General features: G+C 36.9%; 3 protein-coding genes across 5 annotated transcripts in view; 1 reads left to right on the forward strand and 2 right to left on the reverse strand.

Annotated features, from left to right (window-relative positions):
- LOC103152250 (canalicular multispecific organic anion transporter 1-like) overlaps positions 1–2,733 on the reverse strand; it is a 23,387-nt gene extending 20,654 nt beyond the window's left edge. The window contains exons 1-2 of the mRNA XM_016660957.1: positions 2,203–2,733; positions 3–92 (exon numbers count right to left, since the gene is read on the reverse strand). Coding sequence (XP_016516443.1) covers positions 3–92; positions 2,203–2,247 — 135 coding nt within the window. The 5' untranslated portion in view covers positions 2,248–2,733. The remainder of the gene's footprint in view (positions 1–2; positions 93–2,202) is intronic.
- A 3,591-nt stretch (positions 2,734–6,324) lies between these two features.
- On the reverse strand, positions 6,325–14,227 carry cutc (cutC copper transporter homolog (E. coli)). 2 transcript variants are annotated; one of them, XM_007572607.2, is made up of 12 exons: positions 14,163–14,227; positions 13,331–13,450; positions 13,071–13,246; positions 12,925–12,996; positions 11,209–11,302; positions 10,859–10,918; positions 10,555–10,764; positions 8,419–8,454; positions 8,129–8,262; positions 7,025–7,052; positions 6,832–6,937; positions 6,325–6,704 (listed from the first exon to the last, which is right to left on the reverse strand). In XM_007572607.2, the coding sequence occupies exons 2-12, from the start codon at positions 13,446–13,448 to the stop codon at positions 6,593–6,595; spliced, it is 1,146 nt and encodes a 381-aa protein (XP_007572669.1). In that variant the 5' UTR covers positions 13,449–13,450; positions 14,163–14,227; the 3' UTR covers positions 6,325–6,592. The 2 variants fall into 2 exon arrangements, with proteins under 2 accessions (XP_007572669.1, XP_007572670.1); XM_007572608.2 differs by lacking the exons at positions 12,925–12,996; positions 13,071–13,246; positions 13,331–13,450; positions 14,163–14,227 and adding an exon at positions 11,403–11,619.
- A 922-nt stretch (positions 14,228–15,149) lies between these two features.
- cox15 (cytochrome c oxidase assembly homolog 15 (yeast)) lies at positions 15,150–18,972 on the forward strand. Of its 2 annotated transcripts, XR_001658716.1 has the most exons (10): positions 15,150–15,354; positions 15,980–16,167; positions 16,264–16,386; positions 16,604–16,790; positions 16,910–17,077; positions 17,195–17,276; positions 17,688–17,842; positions 17,947–18,060; positions 18,144–18,468; positions 18,907–18,965. XR_001658716.1 is itself a non-coding variant. In XM_007572609.2 (9 exons), exons 1-9 carry the CDS (start codon positions 15,280–15,282, stop codon positions 18,273–18,275), a joined length of 1,224 nt encoding a protein of 407 aa, XP_007572671.1. In that variant the 5' UTR covers positions 15,150–15,279; the 3' UTR covers positions 18,276–18,972. The 2 variants fall into 2 exon arrangements, 1 of the variants encoding a protein (XP_007572671.1); XM_007572609.2 differs by having other exon boundaries at positions 18,144–18,972.
- Positions 18,973–19,454: the final 482 nt, after the last annotated feature.

The raw sequence follows: 19,454 nt of genomic DNA on the forward strand, positions 1-19,454 counted from the left end.
AGCCAGAGGAAGCCCAGAGGGATCCAGACCAGAACTGTCTGTTCCAGACATACTGGGAGGTCAGGGTCCTCTCTCTCCAAATAGGACGCATTCTGAGGGACAAACACAAATATGTACACACACGCATCATAAACAGGTATCAGAATAATTGTAATAATCAGACTCGGCTTTACTGGCCAAGCACGTGCACACAAACAAACTTAGACTTTGGTCACTTGTTCTCAGTGTCAGATAATTTAAAATAGAAATATATAAAACTGGTGAGTGGTGTGGGGAGTTTTTGTTGTTTTCTTTTTTTTCATTTGAAAATATGTGCAGCTGTATAGTGTTTTTAAAAGAACACTTTATAGTGTTCTAAAAACAAAATGAACATTGTATAGTGTTCTTTTTGAACACTATACGAGTGCAATATGATATTTGCACTCATGTTTGAATGAGTGCAAATATGCATGCTATTGATCTGGGCTCTCCGACACTCTTCTCATCAGAATCAAAACCTGGGGGAAGAAACTTTGTCCATGGTGGCTGGCTTTTACAAATATCCAAAGGTAAAACTCCAAGTAGTTTATGTCCAGAATGTGTGAGGTCTGTAGGAACGTTGGCTGTTAGTCTCAGACCCTAGACCTGTACAAGTACTGATGGGAAGGAAGGTCAGCCCTGATGATCCACTCTGCACACCTAAATGTTTGCTACGGTGGCTAAGTTAATCCACACAGTGAGGGATGTGCACAGAACAGAATGAATAATTATGTGCAAGATGACCAGCAACTCCTTTGGGAAGTTGTACAGGAGAATGAAGCACTAAGGCAAAAACCAAGGCGCCATAGTAGTTGCCAAAACTCCCAGAGAATAATGACTCACAATTTGAAGCTCTGTTTACAAAAGCAAAGAAGTCAGAAATTTTGTATCCCTCTAGTTTGATTTTATTTATTCATATTTTGATGTATTTCCTTATACAGCCCTCTGTACTGTTTTTTTGTTGTTGTTTGTTTTAATAAAGTGATAATGATACCATTAGGTTGAATTTTTGGTTGTGTGAATTTCTGAATTATGTTGACAAGTTATTTTCTTGAGTAATTCCTGAATTTCAAACTTAATTCAATTTTGTTTGTTTACGGAGCACCAACTCACAACAAAAGTCGTCTTGAAACACTTTACAAACAAGTCATTTCAATTCAATCACAAATCAATTTCAATTGATTTTCAGGATAGAGTTTCTGGATAACATATGCTTGAATGCTTTGTTTAAACACTTTCTTTAAATTGTCACTCTCACTGTAATTTCTAAGGAGAACTGATGTTAAAGTGCGAAGACAAACAAACAACTTTAATTGTAAATGAAATCATATCTTTGAGTTGAGTCATCTTGGTAATGCGTTAAAAACTGTGGCTCTTGAAGCTTTTCAAAAAAAATTGAAAAAGTTGCAAAACATTTTTATAATTTGAAAAGAACATGATTCACACACTTGAAAATCCAATCATACAGATCCGTAACAAGGAGAAGCTCAAAATCACTGTCAGAGTTTTACAACGAGAGGTTGGAGAGTTTATGAGTTCGTTCTGTCAACTGCAGCTTAACGTAGTTTATCAGGTACATACTGTATGTTTGGAAGTTGATTGTAGTTTATTGATTACCAACTACAAATTCTGTTTTTATGTAAATAAACCAACTCTTTAACATTCTTTCATTTATAACTTTTCTTGCCTTTAAATATCTTCATTAACTTCTAAACAAAAAAAACACTGTACTATGAGTAAAAGAAAAACAGCTGCTGTAATACTGGCGCTCTACTTTTCAGGAGAATGAGCTGCAGTATTAACCTCTCTCTATGGTTCTTGGACTTGTTGAATCATGCCCAGGAAGAGCCTCATTGCAGTCACATAATATGTTCACAAAGGCAAAACATGTCTTTTGGTTTCCACTTACAGTTTGAAAGAAATGACACAAAAACTTTGTCAACTGTGAGGCAGAATGAATTCAAACCTTACTGTGCTTGAATTGTTTTAAATGTTGTATTAAACCCAGAACTTTTTAAAGACAAAAACCGTAAACCACACAAGGAAATATAACAAGTTTTATAACAAACGTTTTATTCAATAAAAGTTAGAGAGCAGATGTCTGTACAAGAAGCAATGCTTGCATTCATCCCGAGATAAAAAACACGACTTCACTTTTGAACATCTGTAGTCTGTTAAACTCACCCAGAAGACTGACCCGCAGTACTCCTCCAGAGCCGCAGCACACATGATCCGTTGTGTTAGCTTCACTCGCCTGGCGACGATTTGACGACCAGACTCCTCGTGCCCTCTGCTCCACTGCAGCTGAGCTCCACTCAAACACTGCTGCTCTCTCCTCTGTCCACCCGCAGAACAGAGACAATTTCAGGATGTAGCTACGAAGGACTTTGATCCAGGAACCTTTGAAGCAAAACCAACCCCCCTCCAAAAAAAAAAAAAAAAAAAAAAAAACAGCTACAAGCAATCTAAACCAACCCGCTTTGTGAAGGTACTTCACAGCATCAACAAAAGTGTTGAGATGCTGCAGCAAAATGATAAAAATAAATTCAAATCTGGAGGTTTAATCTTCTAGTGACTTGTTTTGTCCTCAGAGTACTATGATCCAATCCTTTTTGAGATGGAAAACCATACAGACGACCAAGTCTAATTTTTCTCCAGCCCATGTAAACTCCTCTACGCTCATTTTTGTCTGAAGTTTAACTTTGCAAGCAGAGAAGGGTCCATAAGTAATGACAAAGAGGGAGAAGGTGAGAGAGAGAGAGAGAGAGAGAAAAACCTTGCGTAAGTCTGACAGTGCAGTTTTCCATGTGTTGGGGGAACCGCTCTCTAAAAAAGGAAGTGTGTTTAGGAAAAGGAGGGAGGGGTTCATTATGGCCACTTTCCTGTTGTGTTTCCACTTCTCTCCATGAGAAAGAGTCTGGAATGAGACCAATTATTTTCAGCACTAACATCAGATTTAATTAAATTCTCAACTAACATGACTTGAATAGTAATGAGCCTGATGAGAAACCGTTGTGTTTCAGTCAGACACTGATTAGTCACAGACTTGGGGGTGTGGTCATCGCAGAACCCTTTTACCTCATTCTGTTTTTGTCAGGGAGAGGAGCGGACTTCAGACCCCGAGGGCACACTGAACATTCACACTGTACTTAAAGTGAGATATGTGAGATTAGGACTAGATTAACATCCCTCCATTGTGTTTACAATGTAGAGAAAAGGTAACTGAAGGGGGCCACAAGTTTCTTCCACACTGCACATGATGGAAATTAAGAGCTGCTCTGATTTATTCCTAATAGGCTATTATTATTTTGCCAAAATATTGGTTGTCAGGAGACCATTGAGAATTTTTCACCATTTTTGTAGAAGCGCGTTTGTAAAGTCAGGGCCTAATGATGGATGAGGAGGCCTGGCTCGAAGTTTCTAATTGATCCCAAGGATGCTTTGTCAGGCTGATGTCAGGACTCTGTACAGACTTTCTGCACGCCAAAAATCACTTATTGATTTGCCAATCATGTTACTAGAGTAAAGAGTGCATCTCTAGTAAAAAAAAAAATGGAGCTCCAAGTTAAAAAAAAGAGTTACTTTGTTACATGTAATCAAATTACATTTGTCAAACTTAATTTATTTATGTTTGTATTACAAGAAAACTTAGTATTTTTAACTTTTTTAAATTAATTTTAAACTTGTAACAAATTAAAACATTTTCAAGTCGGGTCACCTGTTTTCTTTTTTCAGTGACTAAACTGAAGGAAAAAGTCTTGCTATGCTGTAGCACTAAAACATTTCACTGAAACTAATGAGCCCAACTCTTGCATGAAGGCTCCACACCATAATTATCTCTACACTGAACTTGACATTTGACACAGTGGAATCAGGGAAGTACTGTTCCACTTGAAAACACCAAACAAAGTTTATTCACTGGAATGCCAGACAGAGAAATGATTTGTCTCTCCAGAAAACACGTTTCCACTGCTCTAATGTGGAAACAGCATCCTTCTCCTTGGATGTTGTTTCCAAGGTAAAGCAAACAGCATCCTTTACCATGGACTTGGTGGTTGCAAGATTTCAACCATGAAGCCCATTTCATGATGCTCTCTGAGATAAACTCAATGCCATATAAAGTTGGAAGTTCTGCAAAAAGCTGTGACCTTTGCACACCATGTACCTCAGCATCCGCTGACTCTGCTGTGACTTACTGAGGCCTTCCACTTTGTGGCTAAATTGCCGTCATTCCAATTCATGTCCACCTTGTAACACTACCTTCACGGAATCACTGTAGAATACCACCAACAAGCAGCCTGCATGCATAGGGGATGGATTTTATGGTGAAAATATATATATATAAGTTCAACCCAAGAGAAATGACACAGATGTGCAAATAGGAGTGTGTCTGTATGGGTAAAGAGAGGAAAATAATTCAAAAAACGGTTTTCCTAAATTTAACTTTGAGTTGAATCAACTCACGTTTTTATTAGATTGCTTTAAAGCTTCATCAAATGCTTAAAAGTGGACAAATTAGTTGCACTTGATTCATTTTAAAAAGAAGAAGTTCCAACTATAGACATTAGATACCAGCCTGATAATAATCAAGTGTAACTGAAAGATAAATGAAACTGTAAAATGGACAATAGATTGAATTTAAATAGTTCTTTCCTAAGTCATACTGACTACTTAAAGCACTTAACACTATTTACTCAGTCGCACTGACAAACGTGCATACAAACATCCTTAAAAAAACAACAACACTGTCCTACTTAAGAAAAAATGTTTTTTTAGTAATTTGCTAGATTTCAACTCTTTTGTTGTTTGTACTGCAAAAGTTCACGAAGACAAGCACTCGTGATTTAGGTGATTTTTCTTTCCGGAAATATGGGCAATTAAAAAGTTCACAATCATGCAGGCTGCTACCATTAGCTTATTATCAGTGTCTGACTGGCACTGGTGTTATCAGAGCTGATAAACAACTCAGTGCACAAAAACAACCCCAACTGATCTTATTCAAAATAGATGAATACTTTTTATTACCAATGAGCTATATCTGTGTGACGGAAAGGTTCTTAAAGTCCATCTCTGTAAATATAGTCTCAAATGCAATTAGATCATATGCGTGTGTGTGTGTGTGCGTGTGCGTGTGTGTGTGTGTGGGTGGGGGTTCTGACTATCTTCAATGGCCATGAAAGAGATGACTCCTACTGTGTTGTAGGTAATCATTAAACATTTACTAATTTCACATGGGCATAGTCATGCTGACTCAATATTCTTGCAGGACAGCAACGTGACACCAATACATGATAAAAAAATACTATATTCACTGTTCTAAATACAACTACGCTGCTGCTGCTGGTAGGAATGTGTTTAGAGGTCATTTTAGTGTAATGTGTCTTGTTTTAATCAATCTTGAAAAAGAAACTTAACTTAGAAACTGGACAGTAATTAAATGCCACACTTCAATATTAGCCTGCATAGCCAACCAAAAGAGGCATATCATCATTAACAAGTTAAAGTATAGTTTTGTTTTGGGGTATTTTAGGTCACAAATGACTAATAGTTTTGTTAAATATGAGAGGGTTGAGATTAACGTTTTAGGCAACTTTTTGCTACATATAGAGACTTTAAACTTTGTAATAACATGGGAATAACATATATGTTTTTTATATTTAGCAACAGCATCATTACCATCTTGACCTCTTGTGCATCCCTAAAGTCACACAATATAAACTGTTTAATGAATGCCTACAAAGGTGTGTAAATGTGAGTTGCAACTTTGTGAAAGTCAGTGCACACTTGAAAAGAAAAAAAAAAAAAGCAAACAATTTTCTTTTAACAAATCAGCATCTTAGTTCATCTTCTCCCTCTACGTTGTGAACAAATTCAAAAGCTTGATTGGGTTTTTTGACAATTGTGAACAACTTGAATGTATGTACTTGAATTTAAATATGTATAATTAGACTGAATTGGCTTTTTTTGTAAAATTGGCATGTTGTGAATTGGCGCTATATAAATAAACCAGATTGAAAGGATATCTTTTTTTTTTTCTCAGATCCAGAGATCTGATCATGTTTATTACTTTACAAATCAAACCCAGAGTTTTAAAACTCTCCACACATCTTAGCTCAAAATTGGTTCGATTAAAATATGCAAAACACAATGGTATCAGAACGAAACAGCTAAATGAAAAATCAAAACCAGAAAGGAAAAGAACACAGCTAAGGAAACAAAACAGTTCCAACATTGCACTGAATGTACTTTCTTTCAATTGTTCAACTGTTTTATGTTCTTTTGTAGTTTTATGACTCTTTGTTTTTTAAATACTTTTTTCCAGTTTTCCCATAATGTTGTGCGAAATGCTGTTCTTTTTGTGTTCTGCACGTACAAACACACCTGTGAATGATCCACAGCTTTCTGTTCGGGAACAAACCTTCATTAACAGCATGTAAGACAGCAGTGCTTTCCCTGAGCTGCAAAAGTACACACACTGTTTAAATGTTAATGCTCTGATTAAAGAAAACTAACACTGAGGCCATTTGAAAATGAATGTATGAAAAAAAAACCAACTGTTCATCTTTTTGAGGTATCACAAGGTATTTTTGGCGATTGCATTCAGACTCCGGACTTTGCTGGCATCTGCCACCTTCAGGCCGTACTCAGGCGCTGCTATCGTAGCTCCCATCGTTACGCAGGAGTTCCTGCACGTAAAATGTTTAGAAGCATTTCACTAAGCTTTTGCGTTTTGAGTTTGTTGGCAATTATTTTGTTAAGTGTAGTAGAAACATGCTCAAGTAAGCATTATTTAGGGCTGGCTTTAAAACAGACCTGAATTTCATTGCAGAGTCTCTGCTGGAGCGAGCTGAGCAGTGAAACTCCTCAGCTCCAGAGCCCTCCAGTATTCTCTGCAGGTTCCTCTCTGTAATGCCACCACCTGTCATTTGAAGACATAAAAGAAGAAAATGAGAAATTAATAAATGATATATGCAGAAAGCAAAGCGAGAAAAATGGGGGTACTGACCTGGCATTACGATTATCCTCCCTTTGGCCTGTTAAGAGCAGATCGCAAAGTCAGAATGATTCTAACAACACAGCCATTTTTGAACATTGACTAAACACACAGTTAAGCCCAAAATCATTCATGCCACAGGCAATTTTTAAGTCACAAAATATTTTTGTTCAAAAAAAGGGTTTAGGAATTTAAGATAGGAAACATGGCAGATTCCTATAAAAATATGATTCAAAGAAGTATCAGATTTCACTTTTGTTTATATTTTATTCAAACAAGACACATCAAAAAATATTTATAGTCTTTTCCATAGCCAATGGAAACAGCGTTACTGTAATTAACAGCAATCACACCCATTTTATAATTGCTGTTCAGCTTTTTGCACATTCCTTTGGCCTGCTATCTTTGGTGATAAGCTCCAAAACTTTGAGGTTGAAAGGCCTCCTGACTATCATCACCATAATATTGAAATATCAGATTCAAGGTGGGGCTATGGCTGGGTAACTCCAAAATGTTATTACTAGGAGTCAGAAGAAACATGTTGGTAAAATCTAAATCTGACAATGTATGAATAATTATGGACTCAAGTGTACTAGGGAATAAAAAAGCCCAATAATTACACACAGATGAAAATTTTAAAGCCTTTTTTTCTGTACATTATGACGCAGATTTAATTACCTTATAATTATTATAAAGGTATTGCAGCAATCAGGTTCTGTTGATCATCACTGATTAACTGGTCATCAGGAAGTGGAAGCACTTCTAATAAAGCAGAGCTGCCTGTGGATATTAAGGGAATATCAAGGAGGAAAAAGACACTAGCACTGATCTAAGGAACGCGATTCTTGTTGGGGAGAAATTTTAGGTCATTTCCAAACTATTTGAAGCCCATCATTCTGCAGTGGGCTCTTTTCACCCGAAATTAAATCAACAAAAGAAGTTACTACTCTGTATACGAATGCCAATTCTAATTATTTAACTGAGGCTCCACAGCTCTTACTCCAAGAGAATAATAAAAAAAAACTTATCAAGTGAATATTAAGAAAAACGTTTTGAAGTACTGATCAACATCTGATCAACTGCCAGCAAGGTTTCTAGAGCTTCTGTAACACATACTTGATCGATGAGCCGTTTAATAACGGGCAGCCCCTCCAAAGCCGAGCTGTCGCAGCCACTCGTCAGCACCCGCTCGAATCCTAACGATATCAGAGTCTCCAGAGCAACTGCTGGGTCGTAGGCCATGTCAAAAGCTGCAGGAAGATCAACACGACATCCAGGCGGAGAAGTTAGACTCACTCTGAAATCTGTATTCCTCGAGATTCTAATAAAGAGTTCTCTATTCTGCTGAGGATCTGTGATATTTCTTTAGGTGCGAATGCTGGGAGTTGTTTAGCAAGTACGGTTACCTCGATGGAAGGTCAAAGGCAGAGGACGAGCAGCAGCTGGGGAGCAGGAAGGCACAGAGCATCTTATTAGCAGCAGGAAAATTGGCAAGTTTCCAAATTTAATTTGAGCTATTGTTGACTTTTTTTTTTTCATTTTAATAACCTGCATGCCGAGAAAATTGGTTTGTCACATAGCTTTGCAGATTAAAAACTGGTGCCGCACAAATATGCAGAACGGACGAAGCCTGTAAAGCATCAACTCTGTGATAGAGAAAATAACTCAGAAAAAATGTCAAATCCATCCTACAGTGTCATGTCGAAACACATCAAATATAAAACAGGCTGTAGAGAAGAGCATTCCTTTTTTTTCCCATAGTGATGGCCTAAAATAAACTAGAGTCATGGCTCTCAGTTGGATCAAGAGCAGGCTATTGATCTGCTCCCTTCCTACTTTCATCATGGTGGGTCTTTGACAGCTAGTCTCATCAATAATTGGCATCTTAATGGAAACTCCAACACAAAAGTGGGAAAAATACAGCATTTGGACATGTAATGTTAAAAATTAAAATAAAATTTAAAAAAAGCTATGCCTGATTTTGTTTTCATTACTTGTGCTACAGCAAGCCTGTTTGTAAAGATTTATGAGGACATTTTATACCTCAATAAAGCAATTCAGATGGATATAAAGTCCTCCCTTGACTGTTGACAAAGTGAAAAGCACTTCCACCTACATCCTAAAAAAAACTGCTGACTCGTCATGTAAGTTAATGAAAATGGCCATTCTTGAAGATTTCAACAAAGTTACAGCCTTTAAGATTTGCCTCTTAATTATATTTCTTAATTTCTACAATGTTATTTGTATTATATTAGCCATAGCTTCCACAAACAGACAACAGCGGTTTGATCTAGAATAAAACTCTCAATCAGCTGATAGCAGACTCTGTGCTTTCCACGCATTGATGATGAAAAACCTAAAAGCTGCCCAAGAGGAACGTCATGGTCCAAATCTATTTATATCAGTAAGACTGCAATTCTGACACCAGCTTTTGGGCCGTTTATGCTCATATTTTGTCTCCCCCTTCTGGCAGTCAGTTTTAACACACATTGTAAATGCCTGTTGCAAACATACACGCTGTAAAATTTGAAAAAAAGTTTCTACGTACTTCAATCTCCTTTGCTGAGAACACCGAGCCATAATAATATGCCTTATACAATACTCCTATAGGACAATTACATGGTTATATTCAAACTGTTAAAACATTTTTTTTCCTTACTTATAATACATCCTGTAGTTGGGAGAAATTATAGCATTTGTTAAAAACTCTGGGAAAATCCAGGCCCCTACTGAGGGCCTGTTTCAAAAACATTTCACAAGAAGTGCATCATTTTCACTGCATGATGTATGCTTCAGCATTTGTTTTGTGCTAAGTCATACGAGAGCAGTTTTACCTATGTAAACTGATGTATTCTCTGCTCTAAAGATATAATGTTATGTTTTAAAGGTCTAAAATGACAATCTATTATGATGTAAAAAAAAAAAGGTCCATTCAGGTTTGGTTGGGTTACTTCAAAATATAAGCTTGGTATAGTGAGACCATTTATGTTGATCAATTGTGTGCTTTTTGTTGCTGTTGTGCTGAAAGATGCTTTCTAGCAGAAGCCTGAAGATTTTATGCCAATGCTGACTGTATTTAGATAATTGATTTCAACTTCACTAAGTGAACTTATTGGAAACTTTTTCAAGAAGTTCCACCATGGTTCCAGCAGACCATAGCACATTTTGCCACATCCATTTGAGAGATTTAGCCAAGCATGGACAATCTTCTTAGTAAAAACAGACATACGCCATACATATGTCAAAGATGGAGGATTATTCTCACTTCTTCTGCAAAACCAAATAAAATAGCCAGAAATTTAACAGTTGCACTACTTTTTTGATCCACTCGAAGCTGACTATGTTCAATATGTTCTATGTAATTATGATTTCCTATTTATAGGTGGTGTGCACCAAAAAAGATTTTAGTTTCATTCTGTTTTATTTAAGGTCAAATGAAAGGTGGAAAAAGTTCTGAAGTTATTTATCTTGGTCTTATTTTTCTACAGTCCACCAACTAGTTATTTTAGCAGCGGTGTATAAACTATTTACATCAACTGTACCTATCAGCTCCATGCAGAGACCTGCATCCACCCCTCCAGTCTCTGTCAGGGCGCCTACCACTACACCATCTGCTCCCTGCGTCTTCATCAGCTCAATGTCCTTCTTCATCACCTCCACTTCTTGGTCAGAATAAAGGAAGTCCCCACCTCGAGGCCGTATCATTACATAGACTGGAATTTTAATATATTGCTTTACCACCTGTAGAAGACCTGCAGCAAAAAAAAATAAGAAGCAAAAGAATTGTGATTATGCGGCTATGTAAGCTACAGAGTTTCTAGGACGAATCTACAATGTGCAGCTCACCAAGGCTGGGAGTGAGACCTCCCTCCATAAGACTTGAACACAACTCCAGTCGACCAGCACCTAAAAGGACAGAAAAAAAACAAAACAAAAACAACTGTCAGGAAAAACTTCAAAGCCTTTAACCTTTGCGAATTAAAGCAACTCTGCACATTAACTTAACAATGACTTCTGACATGACTAAAGCACAATACCTGCCAGAAATAATATAGACATGTTTGAAACACCACTAAAATGGAGTCAGCAATTTGCAACCTTTGACCTTGCTTTTAAGCAGGGCTAGATTTTAAGACAGGGAGATAATATGGGTTTAAAAATATAAAGCAGAGCAAATTGCGCTATTCTTCACTGACCTCCTCGCTCAGCATTGACAGCAGATTCCACGGAATCCACGCATACCTCCAATAAAATGCTCTGTGCCATCATGAATTTCAGGCCAAGGGAACGCTGAAAAGGGATATAGACATAGCATTCAATTTTTATTTTTTTTTTAGTAAACAAGTTTACAAGCATGTAAACTTTTACTAGTTATAACTACCACATGTACCTTTTCCTTTTCCTATCAACAGAAGGAACCCGAAAGAATGTTTTGAGTGCGATTCAGAGTCAGGACATATTTTTGTGGGAGCCAAGCGCTACAATGGATGACCAGTTTCCGGTTTGTTGAATTTAACAGTCGCTTTATTTGTGCGGGCGGGCCTATGTTTACAGTGTGCTACCAACATCTCTAGATGGCGTGAGACCGCCCATGCGAGATACGCTTATATGATAATACTTACAACACTCGGGATCGCCGTTACGGATTTTTAAAATAATAGATAAGACGTGTTTATTAACTAGTTATAATTTCGGATGAGCGTAATAGTTTGGCCAAACATTAATTACATTTAGCCATGGACGTTAGCTTGATACAACCATACATAAAAGAGTGAAAACATCGCTTTTGTTGCCCTGTAGAAACAACACGTACTCGCTTCCGCCATATTGGTAAAGGCAGGTTTGCCTTGACCAAAATACTAACGAGTATGTTTTATCGTAAACAACAATACACATATATTTTAGTACCAATTACTTCAGTCACTTATATAAAATTAACAAATCTGCCAATTAAAATAGGACATACCAATGAATACAAAACAAAATGTTTTTGAAATTTACCCAAAATTGCCTAAATTTTTTCCTGAAAGAAAAAGCACAAATATAACATTGATTTCGTTTTAGTTCTTCAAACCAGAGAAATATTTAGTTTAACTGTTTTGTTTGCCTAAGCCATTATTTGGAGGTAGATGTGAAACATGTTGAACTTATTGCCCAGGTGCAAGTTAATTAAAAAAAGAAAATAGAAAAAAGAAAAACAGTAGATTTATTACATGTTATAGTAAAAATGTTAAAATTATGTTTTCATTTTTTCTTGAATCAGCCCTGTTTATTAAGAATAAGGAATGACCATGCTTTTTGTGGGGCTGCACAATTTCAGAAACATGTTTCATTACTATTAATAAAAACTGCAATGATGATATCAACAATAATCCTCATTTTCTACTTTTTTCTTCCCCACAACACTATGTCCTCTCTCTTCTTCATAATCTTTGTCAAATTCTCTGGTTCCATACATTAAGGGAAATAAAAGCTCATTCGGTTGGCTAAATAGATTACATATATGCAGAGAATGAATGCCAGAGACTTGCAGTGCTACGTCCTTCCAAAGATTGCATTCTAGAAGTATGTGGTGATTGAAACATTGCACCCAAATATAATGCAATTACAGTGGAGTTTCAATATTGTGCAACTGCATTTGTTCAAATTATTTATCAGGACATTGTAAAGTCCAGATGGCATTGTTTAAGTGAAGTGTTTTCTTGCTAAAGACAAATGCATTTGTCTTTTACAGTGATTATAGCTTCCTTCTTGCAAATTAAACAGGGAAAAAATCTACTTTGTTTATATTACACAATCTCCATTGTCAAATAATTGGCACACCTGTTGTCAGATGTCAAATAAAAAAATTAAAAAAAACTTTCCTTCAAACTTTATTTTCAACATTAGCTTTTCTGCGAGAGTACATTTACCTTAACATATTTGCGTTTCTGACCATTAGCCAAAGGTCTGCCAACCCTTTGGCAGTTATCACACTCTGCAACCTTTTGGATAAAGAAAGAATAGGTATAACAAAATGAACAAACAATACTTGATGTTGCTATTATAAGAGGCATACCCATTTATCCACATCCACAGATATGCCATGCCAGTAAAACTTGGTGCACATAGCCGACCTTGTTTTCACAATTCCCATGTGTAAACCAGTAGGAGAAATGTGAAACTCTTTAAAAAGTTCCTTTGCCTCCTCCTTGGTTTTAACGACCTTTCTGTTTCCAAAGTAAAGTTCTCCTTCTAAACAAAATAAATATGGCTTTAATGAAAGAGGAACATTAATAAGACATTAGATATATGCACACTAGTGTTTTAGATACTAACCCTTCAATGTGAATTTGGTGGCATATCTCCTGAGGTTTTGCCTCTGAGATTTCCGAAACTCCTCTGGGAAGGATCGTTGGGAAAGATAGAAGAAAATCTCTTCCCACTTTCTTTCCATCTCTTGAAGAAATGCAACAATAGCTAGTTATTTTCAATAGTTTCAGTAAAAAAGCAATAGGTGAAAAATGTTGATTCACTCAACAGTCACTCTACATAAACAGCATATTTTTGTTTTATACATGTGTGGGTTCAACTGTGAATGCAGGATGTCAACTGTGTTTTGCAATAAAATACACTCAGATAAAGCGTAATGGCACCATCAGTTAGATATGTAGAAATATAAAATGTGTGTGAGTGCATCTGTACATTTTACAGGTATGAGTCGAGTTCAACAATTAAGATGTTGAACGTAGTGCTGTGAAGTAAATTTTATGTTAAAACGGCTTGCCATACCCCTGTTAACCTCTTATTGACAGCAGATTGCCGTTTGAATACCTCTCACACAAACAGAAATTTGTGCCAAATCACTCACCGGCTAACTGTCGACATCTAGAGATGCCTAATAAAGACTTTTACTGAATGGAAACTGTAGCTAAACACGGCCAAAGAAGCGTTTCGAGCATGGTTTGGAGTGATTCACCAGCTTTAAAAAAAACACGGCGAAACCTATCTCGACGGGAGAACTCAGCTCGACATATCAGTTAAAATCATCAAATACACTTTCAGGGACAAAAATTAAAACAATTCATCTTGATAAATGACAAATAGAAATTTATAGGAATACATTACAAGACATAAATATGAGATAAGTTGAGCAATAAATACTTTATACCTCTGTGCAGTAAGGACAGTTCGATAAATAGTCGTCGAGGTAGGAGGTACTGTAATCTTGTTCTGCGCATGCTCAGGAAGTAAGGACCAGACAAAAAAAATTAAAGAAACTTTATTATACAAATGACAAGTACAACAAATGAATGTATGAAGAATATAGAATACAACACTAATATGAGCAAATAACCAGGGCTGCCAATTAAACGAATACGTGCGTAAATTCACACATGTGAATTGCTTTGAAATATTTTTGTTGGTAAAATCTGATACTGATTTTATATAGATCCGTTTTATTAGCACATATACATTCATGAATATACAATTTAGGTAGAAGAGTTAGCATTAGAATTAATGAAAAAAAACCAACACATTTATCATAGTTTTTATGGATTCTAAAAAACAGAACAGAACATTTTCCCTCAGGAGGTAACTTGTTCAACTCCTATGTGTAAAGTTACAAAAAAGATCTGTCACAGTTTCTGGATGATCCCCACAGAAACTGCTATTAATTTTTATGTCTCTTTTAACAGCTGAGCCACCAGAATCCCACTCAGAACACAAGTCTCAAGAAATAGATGTCTTTTTAAATAAAATATCTGCAACAGATGAAGTATTTGTGTGGTGAGATAAAGTTGTTTTTATATGACGGTCCACGTTAAGATGAGCTGCTTATAGAAGAATGAAAGTTTTCAAAGAGTTAAACTTTGTAATTATAATTTTAAAAATACATCCACAAAATTCCATCACAAAACAGTTCTAATATGGTACGGTTTTACCATAATTAAGAAACATGCAGCCAATATTAAGAAATTTGTTAATTTTATTAACCAGACATAAAGAAACAGAGAGAGAGAGAGAGAGAGAGAGAGAGAGAGAGAGAGAGAGAACAATTTATTAATTAGATATCATTGGTTTCTGCTTGTTGTTTTTATTTTTTTTATTTTTAATTAACTGACTTCCTGATTACTTCAACGTGACGTCTGTCGACGTCAGCGGGTTAAAGTTGAGCCGGTGTGCGCATCACCAGCATTACCAAACCAGTCTTGTTGCAGCCGCAGTTCACCTTTAGGACAGAACTGTAATACCATAGGAGCTCAGGGGAACACAAAGAATCTAAAATGCTACTCTCGAAGTTACGGACTACGATATTTTGTGGTTGCAGATATGCTGGGAAGGGTTTTCAACAGAACAGCGTAAGTTGAGCTACGTTCAGTTGCTATTTGTGGCTAACCTAACAAGCTAAAGGAAAAGGTCGCAATAACAACAGATTTGCGATGAGCATCTATGAAGTCAGGTTGTTTTTTACTGAAATGCATCTTGGACACATTTTACATTAACTTAATATTGACCAGTAACGCTGTGAAGTCACGTATCATTATGATATTGCATCACTGACCTTCAGCCGCATTGTTGTTACTGTCAAGGTGGAAAGTAAGCATCATATATATATCTCTGGCGACGTTACACCTGCTTGGATGTGTTTTCTGAATAGCCCTGGGTATTCTGAAAGGAAGGCATTTGAAAATACACGTCAATATAAAACCTCCAATAGGCAAAAACAAAAAGAAAGAAAAACTAAACAAAACAAACTTTTTTTTTTTTACACCAGTGCTTCCATAAAACCACTGTGAACTTCACAAAACCTGGTAGTAAGTCAGAGTCTTTTTATATGAGGGAAATAAAGATTTCATTCATGAAATATTCTTTGAAACTAGTCTGCGTTGTGTTGTTTCTTTACAACTTGAACGACACCTCAAATTAAATTAAATCATAATATAGAAGCTATGCCTATGTTTGCTTTCTCTTCTTTATTTCCAGCATCAGCGTCCACAGCTGCGACAATGGCTTGTGAGGAGAAACCAGAGCTCCATCACTGTAGAAGCAGGGCCGCCCTCCACCCCAGCAGTAGCTGTACCCAACGCAGCAACAAACCGCATAGTGGGTCGCTGGTTGCTCGGCTGCAGTGGGCTTGTGGTTGGGGCGGTGGTCTTGGGTGGTGTCACAAGGTAAAAGTAACTTAACTATCGTCACTGGTTTTGTAATTGTTTGAAATGCAATAAGTGCTGATGTGCGTCTGTGTTGTTTTTTTTATTGTTGTTCAGGCTAACAGAGTCTGGACTCTCAATGGTTGACTGGCATCTGGTGAGAGAGATGAAACCACCTCAGTCTGAGGCCGAGTGGGAGGCCGAGTTTTCCAAGTACAAACAGTTTCCAGAGTTCAAAATGTACGGCTTATTTCTTTTTCTTGTTTTAACATTACAAGGACAGTTTAAAGACGCACTGAAATCTTTTTTACATGTGTGTATATATATGTGTATATATATATATATATATATTAGCAGAGTAGAAATGTATTCTGTTTTTTTTTCTCTTATTCTTGATTTAATATGTAATCTAGTTTTTTTTATAACTATGTAACTAAATGAAGGTTTTATTTTGCAGCCTTAACCATGAGATGACTCTGCCTGAGTTTAAGTTCATCTTCTACATGGAGTGGGGTCATCGCATGTGGGGCAGGCTTGTTGGACTAGCATACATCCTGCCTGCCGCGTACTTCTGGAAAAAAGGATACTTCACACGTTCCATGAAGGGAAAAGTGCTGGGGCTGTGTGGATTTGTGTTCTTCCAGGTCAGACATCACTTATTTATCTTAACATCAAGATAAAATTGTCTTTTTTATTCAGTTAGTAAAGTTTTCCACAAAGGTTTGCAAATTGTCTCCGAATTGAAGTGTATTAATCTCGTCAGGGTCTTCTGGGCTGGTACATGGTAAAAAGTGGGCTGGAGGAAAACCCTGAATCCCACGATGTCCCGCGGGTCAGCCAGTACCGTCTGTGTGCTCATCTGGGTTCTGCCCTAGTGCTCTACTGTGCTAGTCTCTGGACCGGGCTTACTCTGATGCTGCCTGCACATAAGGTAGAGTTTTGGTCTCGTTTTTTGTCTTAACTTTGTCTTGATCTATTTGATGTAAATAAACAATTTCTAGTTGGATAATATTGTTTTTTTGTCCCTCTTATTTCATCTACTTCCTAGATGGCAGACTCTAAACGTCTCATGCAGCTCAGAAAGTTTGCAAAGGGAACGGGTGGACTGATCTTCCTAACTGCTCTCTCAGGTGATGCTTAAAATAAAAATGTCCATTGAGGAAAACAATAGAAGTACTTTCAAGTGCTTGTGTTACTTAAAAGCAGTGCTAAGGTTAAAAAAAACAGAGCCTGTTCAGTGAATACATTTTAAGAAGGTGTAGTGAATACTCCTAAAGGAGATAACTGGCAAGGAAAGGTTAAGGTTTTTTGTTGTTTTTTTTCCCTTTCATACCAGACGCAGAATAAATCTGCTTCAAAATGTTATTGACTATTCATTAGGTTGCTTTATTCTGTGTACTGTTTGGCAAAAGAGATTTCAGTGAATGCAATTTGAATATCAGCAAATTGGGAGCTAAATGTGTTTTTGTTGTAACTCTAGTTTGACTGAACATCAAACATGTTAGATATGTAATAGTTTTGCTGATGTTTGTGTTTTGAAGGTGCCTTTGTTGCTGGTTTGGATGCTGGCCTGGTGTATAACTCATTCCCTAAGATGGCAGATAAATGGATTCCTGATGATATACTGGCCTTCTCTCCGGCACTTAAGAACATCTTTGAAAATCCCACCACAGTGCAGTTTGACCACAGGATTTTGGTATGTTGTCTTTGGTGTATTTCAAATTCAGTACAATCTGAATGCCGGTGAATTAATGCAGTGATGTGCTAACCTTCTTTTCAATCTTTTTCTTCATATTTCAGGGGATTGGCTCTCTGACAGCAATCACCGGCCTTTATCTGTTCTCAAGGAGGATGATGCTACCCAGAAGGGCTAAGATCGCCATCGGCCTGCTTGCAGCAATGGCTTATACACAGGTATGCTTTCAGGCAGAAATTTCTACAACACAATGGTGCAATTATATGTCACTATAACTAAACGTGATTTTTCTGCTCATTAGGTAGCACTCGGTATCAGCACACTTCTACTGTATGTTCCTACTCCATTGGCAGCAACTCACCAGTCTGGATCCGTCGCTCTTCTGACTTTTGCCATTTGGGTTCTGGCTGAACTTCGTAAAATGCCAAAGTAAAGCCTTCTCCTTTGTGGACAAGCCTGTTTAATCACATGACAAGTCTTAACTGGCAATAAAAAGAAGCAACAATGGAAGAAGAGATGAACCTCATTTGACAATAGGGTGTTATTTATAGGTTTTTTGAGGCTCTTGCTCATGAACAGACTCTAAAACTAAATGGGGGGCCACAGAGTCGGGGCCCCATATAGATGTCATGATGCAGTATGTTGCGGCTTGGGACAGAGGTTCAGGCAGACGGTGGCGTGGTGTTTTGTTTTTATTTCTCATCTTAACACCCAGAGATCAACAGTTTGACTCGGAAGTTCAGCTTTGTCCCAACTCAAAAAACCATCAAAGGAACAGGACTCGCTTCTTTAGAACTAAACTAGATTCGGAGCTACTCCTCTCCTACTCACACGAACACAAGAATGATCCGACGAGGATCCCGCGCCACCACAAGGTGCGCGCGGACTTAAAAAACAAAGGGAACAGGTGAAGGAAGTTACTAATCAATGGGAGACACATGAGGGTAAGAGAAACTAAGGACCAGGGAAACAACATGGAACACAAAATAAACCCTAAACGTAGCAAGAGAACTCAATAAAAACACAGAAAAAACCCAAACATAACTGACACAGTGACAATAGAGACCTCGACTCCTCCTCGGCCCATTTCCTGTCTAATCATACCCAATAGCAAATTAAAACACAAAAAATAAATTCTTGAACTTTTTATTTATTCTTTTTTTTTACCATGTAAATACTCACTATTGTTTACAGCCTGGTTGGCTTCTCAGTTTTTACACTGGTTGCTAATTGAAATCTTATTGCTTCAGATAACATAATTAGATATAATAAAGTTTTGTCCATATTTTTCTGAAAATGAATGTAATTGAGTAAAATGTATTCAGAAAAGTGTAATCAATGTTTGTAAAGAAAGCTTGTTGAGTTTGTATAAAAGAGAACGCAAAAAAAACAAAACAAGGATCCTCTTGTTCTGTTATTTGTTTCTGTTTGACTCGCCTACTTCTGAGATTCTTGGGAAGGTTGATCAAATTCCTACTGTAACTAATTGGAACATATGTAATTGTGACATTCATTTTCTTGTGACACTAAATTTCTCTCCAGAAATTAAATTTAGAATTTCACCACATTAGATAAAAAACAAGGTAAATATAACTATAATTTGCGGGTCTCC

This window comes from Poecilia formosa, unplaced genomic scaffold (assembly GCF_000485575.1).
Source record: "Poecilia formosa unplaced genomic scaffold, Poecilia_formosa-5.1.2 Scaffold305, whole genome shotgun sequence".
Lineage (NCBI taxonomy): Eukaryota > Metazoa > Chordata > Actinopteri > Cyprinodontiformes > Poeciliidae > Poecilia > Poecilia formosa.

Bases quoted from the DNA above. Each gene is read 5' to 3' on its own strand.
- cutc (XM_007572607.2), bottom strand. From the start codon at position 13,448: ATGGAAAGAAAGTGGGAAGAGATTTTCTTCTATCTTTCCCAACGATCC. The intron at 13,247-13,330 runs GTTAGTATCTAA...TATTTTGTTTAG, and splicing joins CACCAAATTCACATTGAAGG to AAGGAGAACTTTACTTTGGA. The intron at 7,053-8,128 runs GTATGTGTTACA...TGCTCTTAACAG, and splicing joins TTAAACGGCTCATCGATCAA to GCCAAAGGGAGGATAATCGT.
- cox15 (XM_007572609.2), top strand. From the start codon at position 15,280: ATGCTACTCTCGAAGTTACGGACTACGATATTTTGTGGTTGCAGATAT. The intron at 16,387-16,603 runs GTACGGCTTATT...TTTATTTTGCAG, and splicing joins CAGTTTCCAGAGTTCAAAAT to CCTTAACCATGAGATGACTC. The intron at 17,843-17,946 runs GTATGTTGTCTT...TTCATATTTCAG, and splicing joins AGTTTGACCACAGGATTTTG to GGGATTGGCTCTCTGACAGC.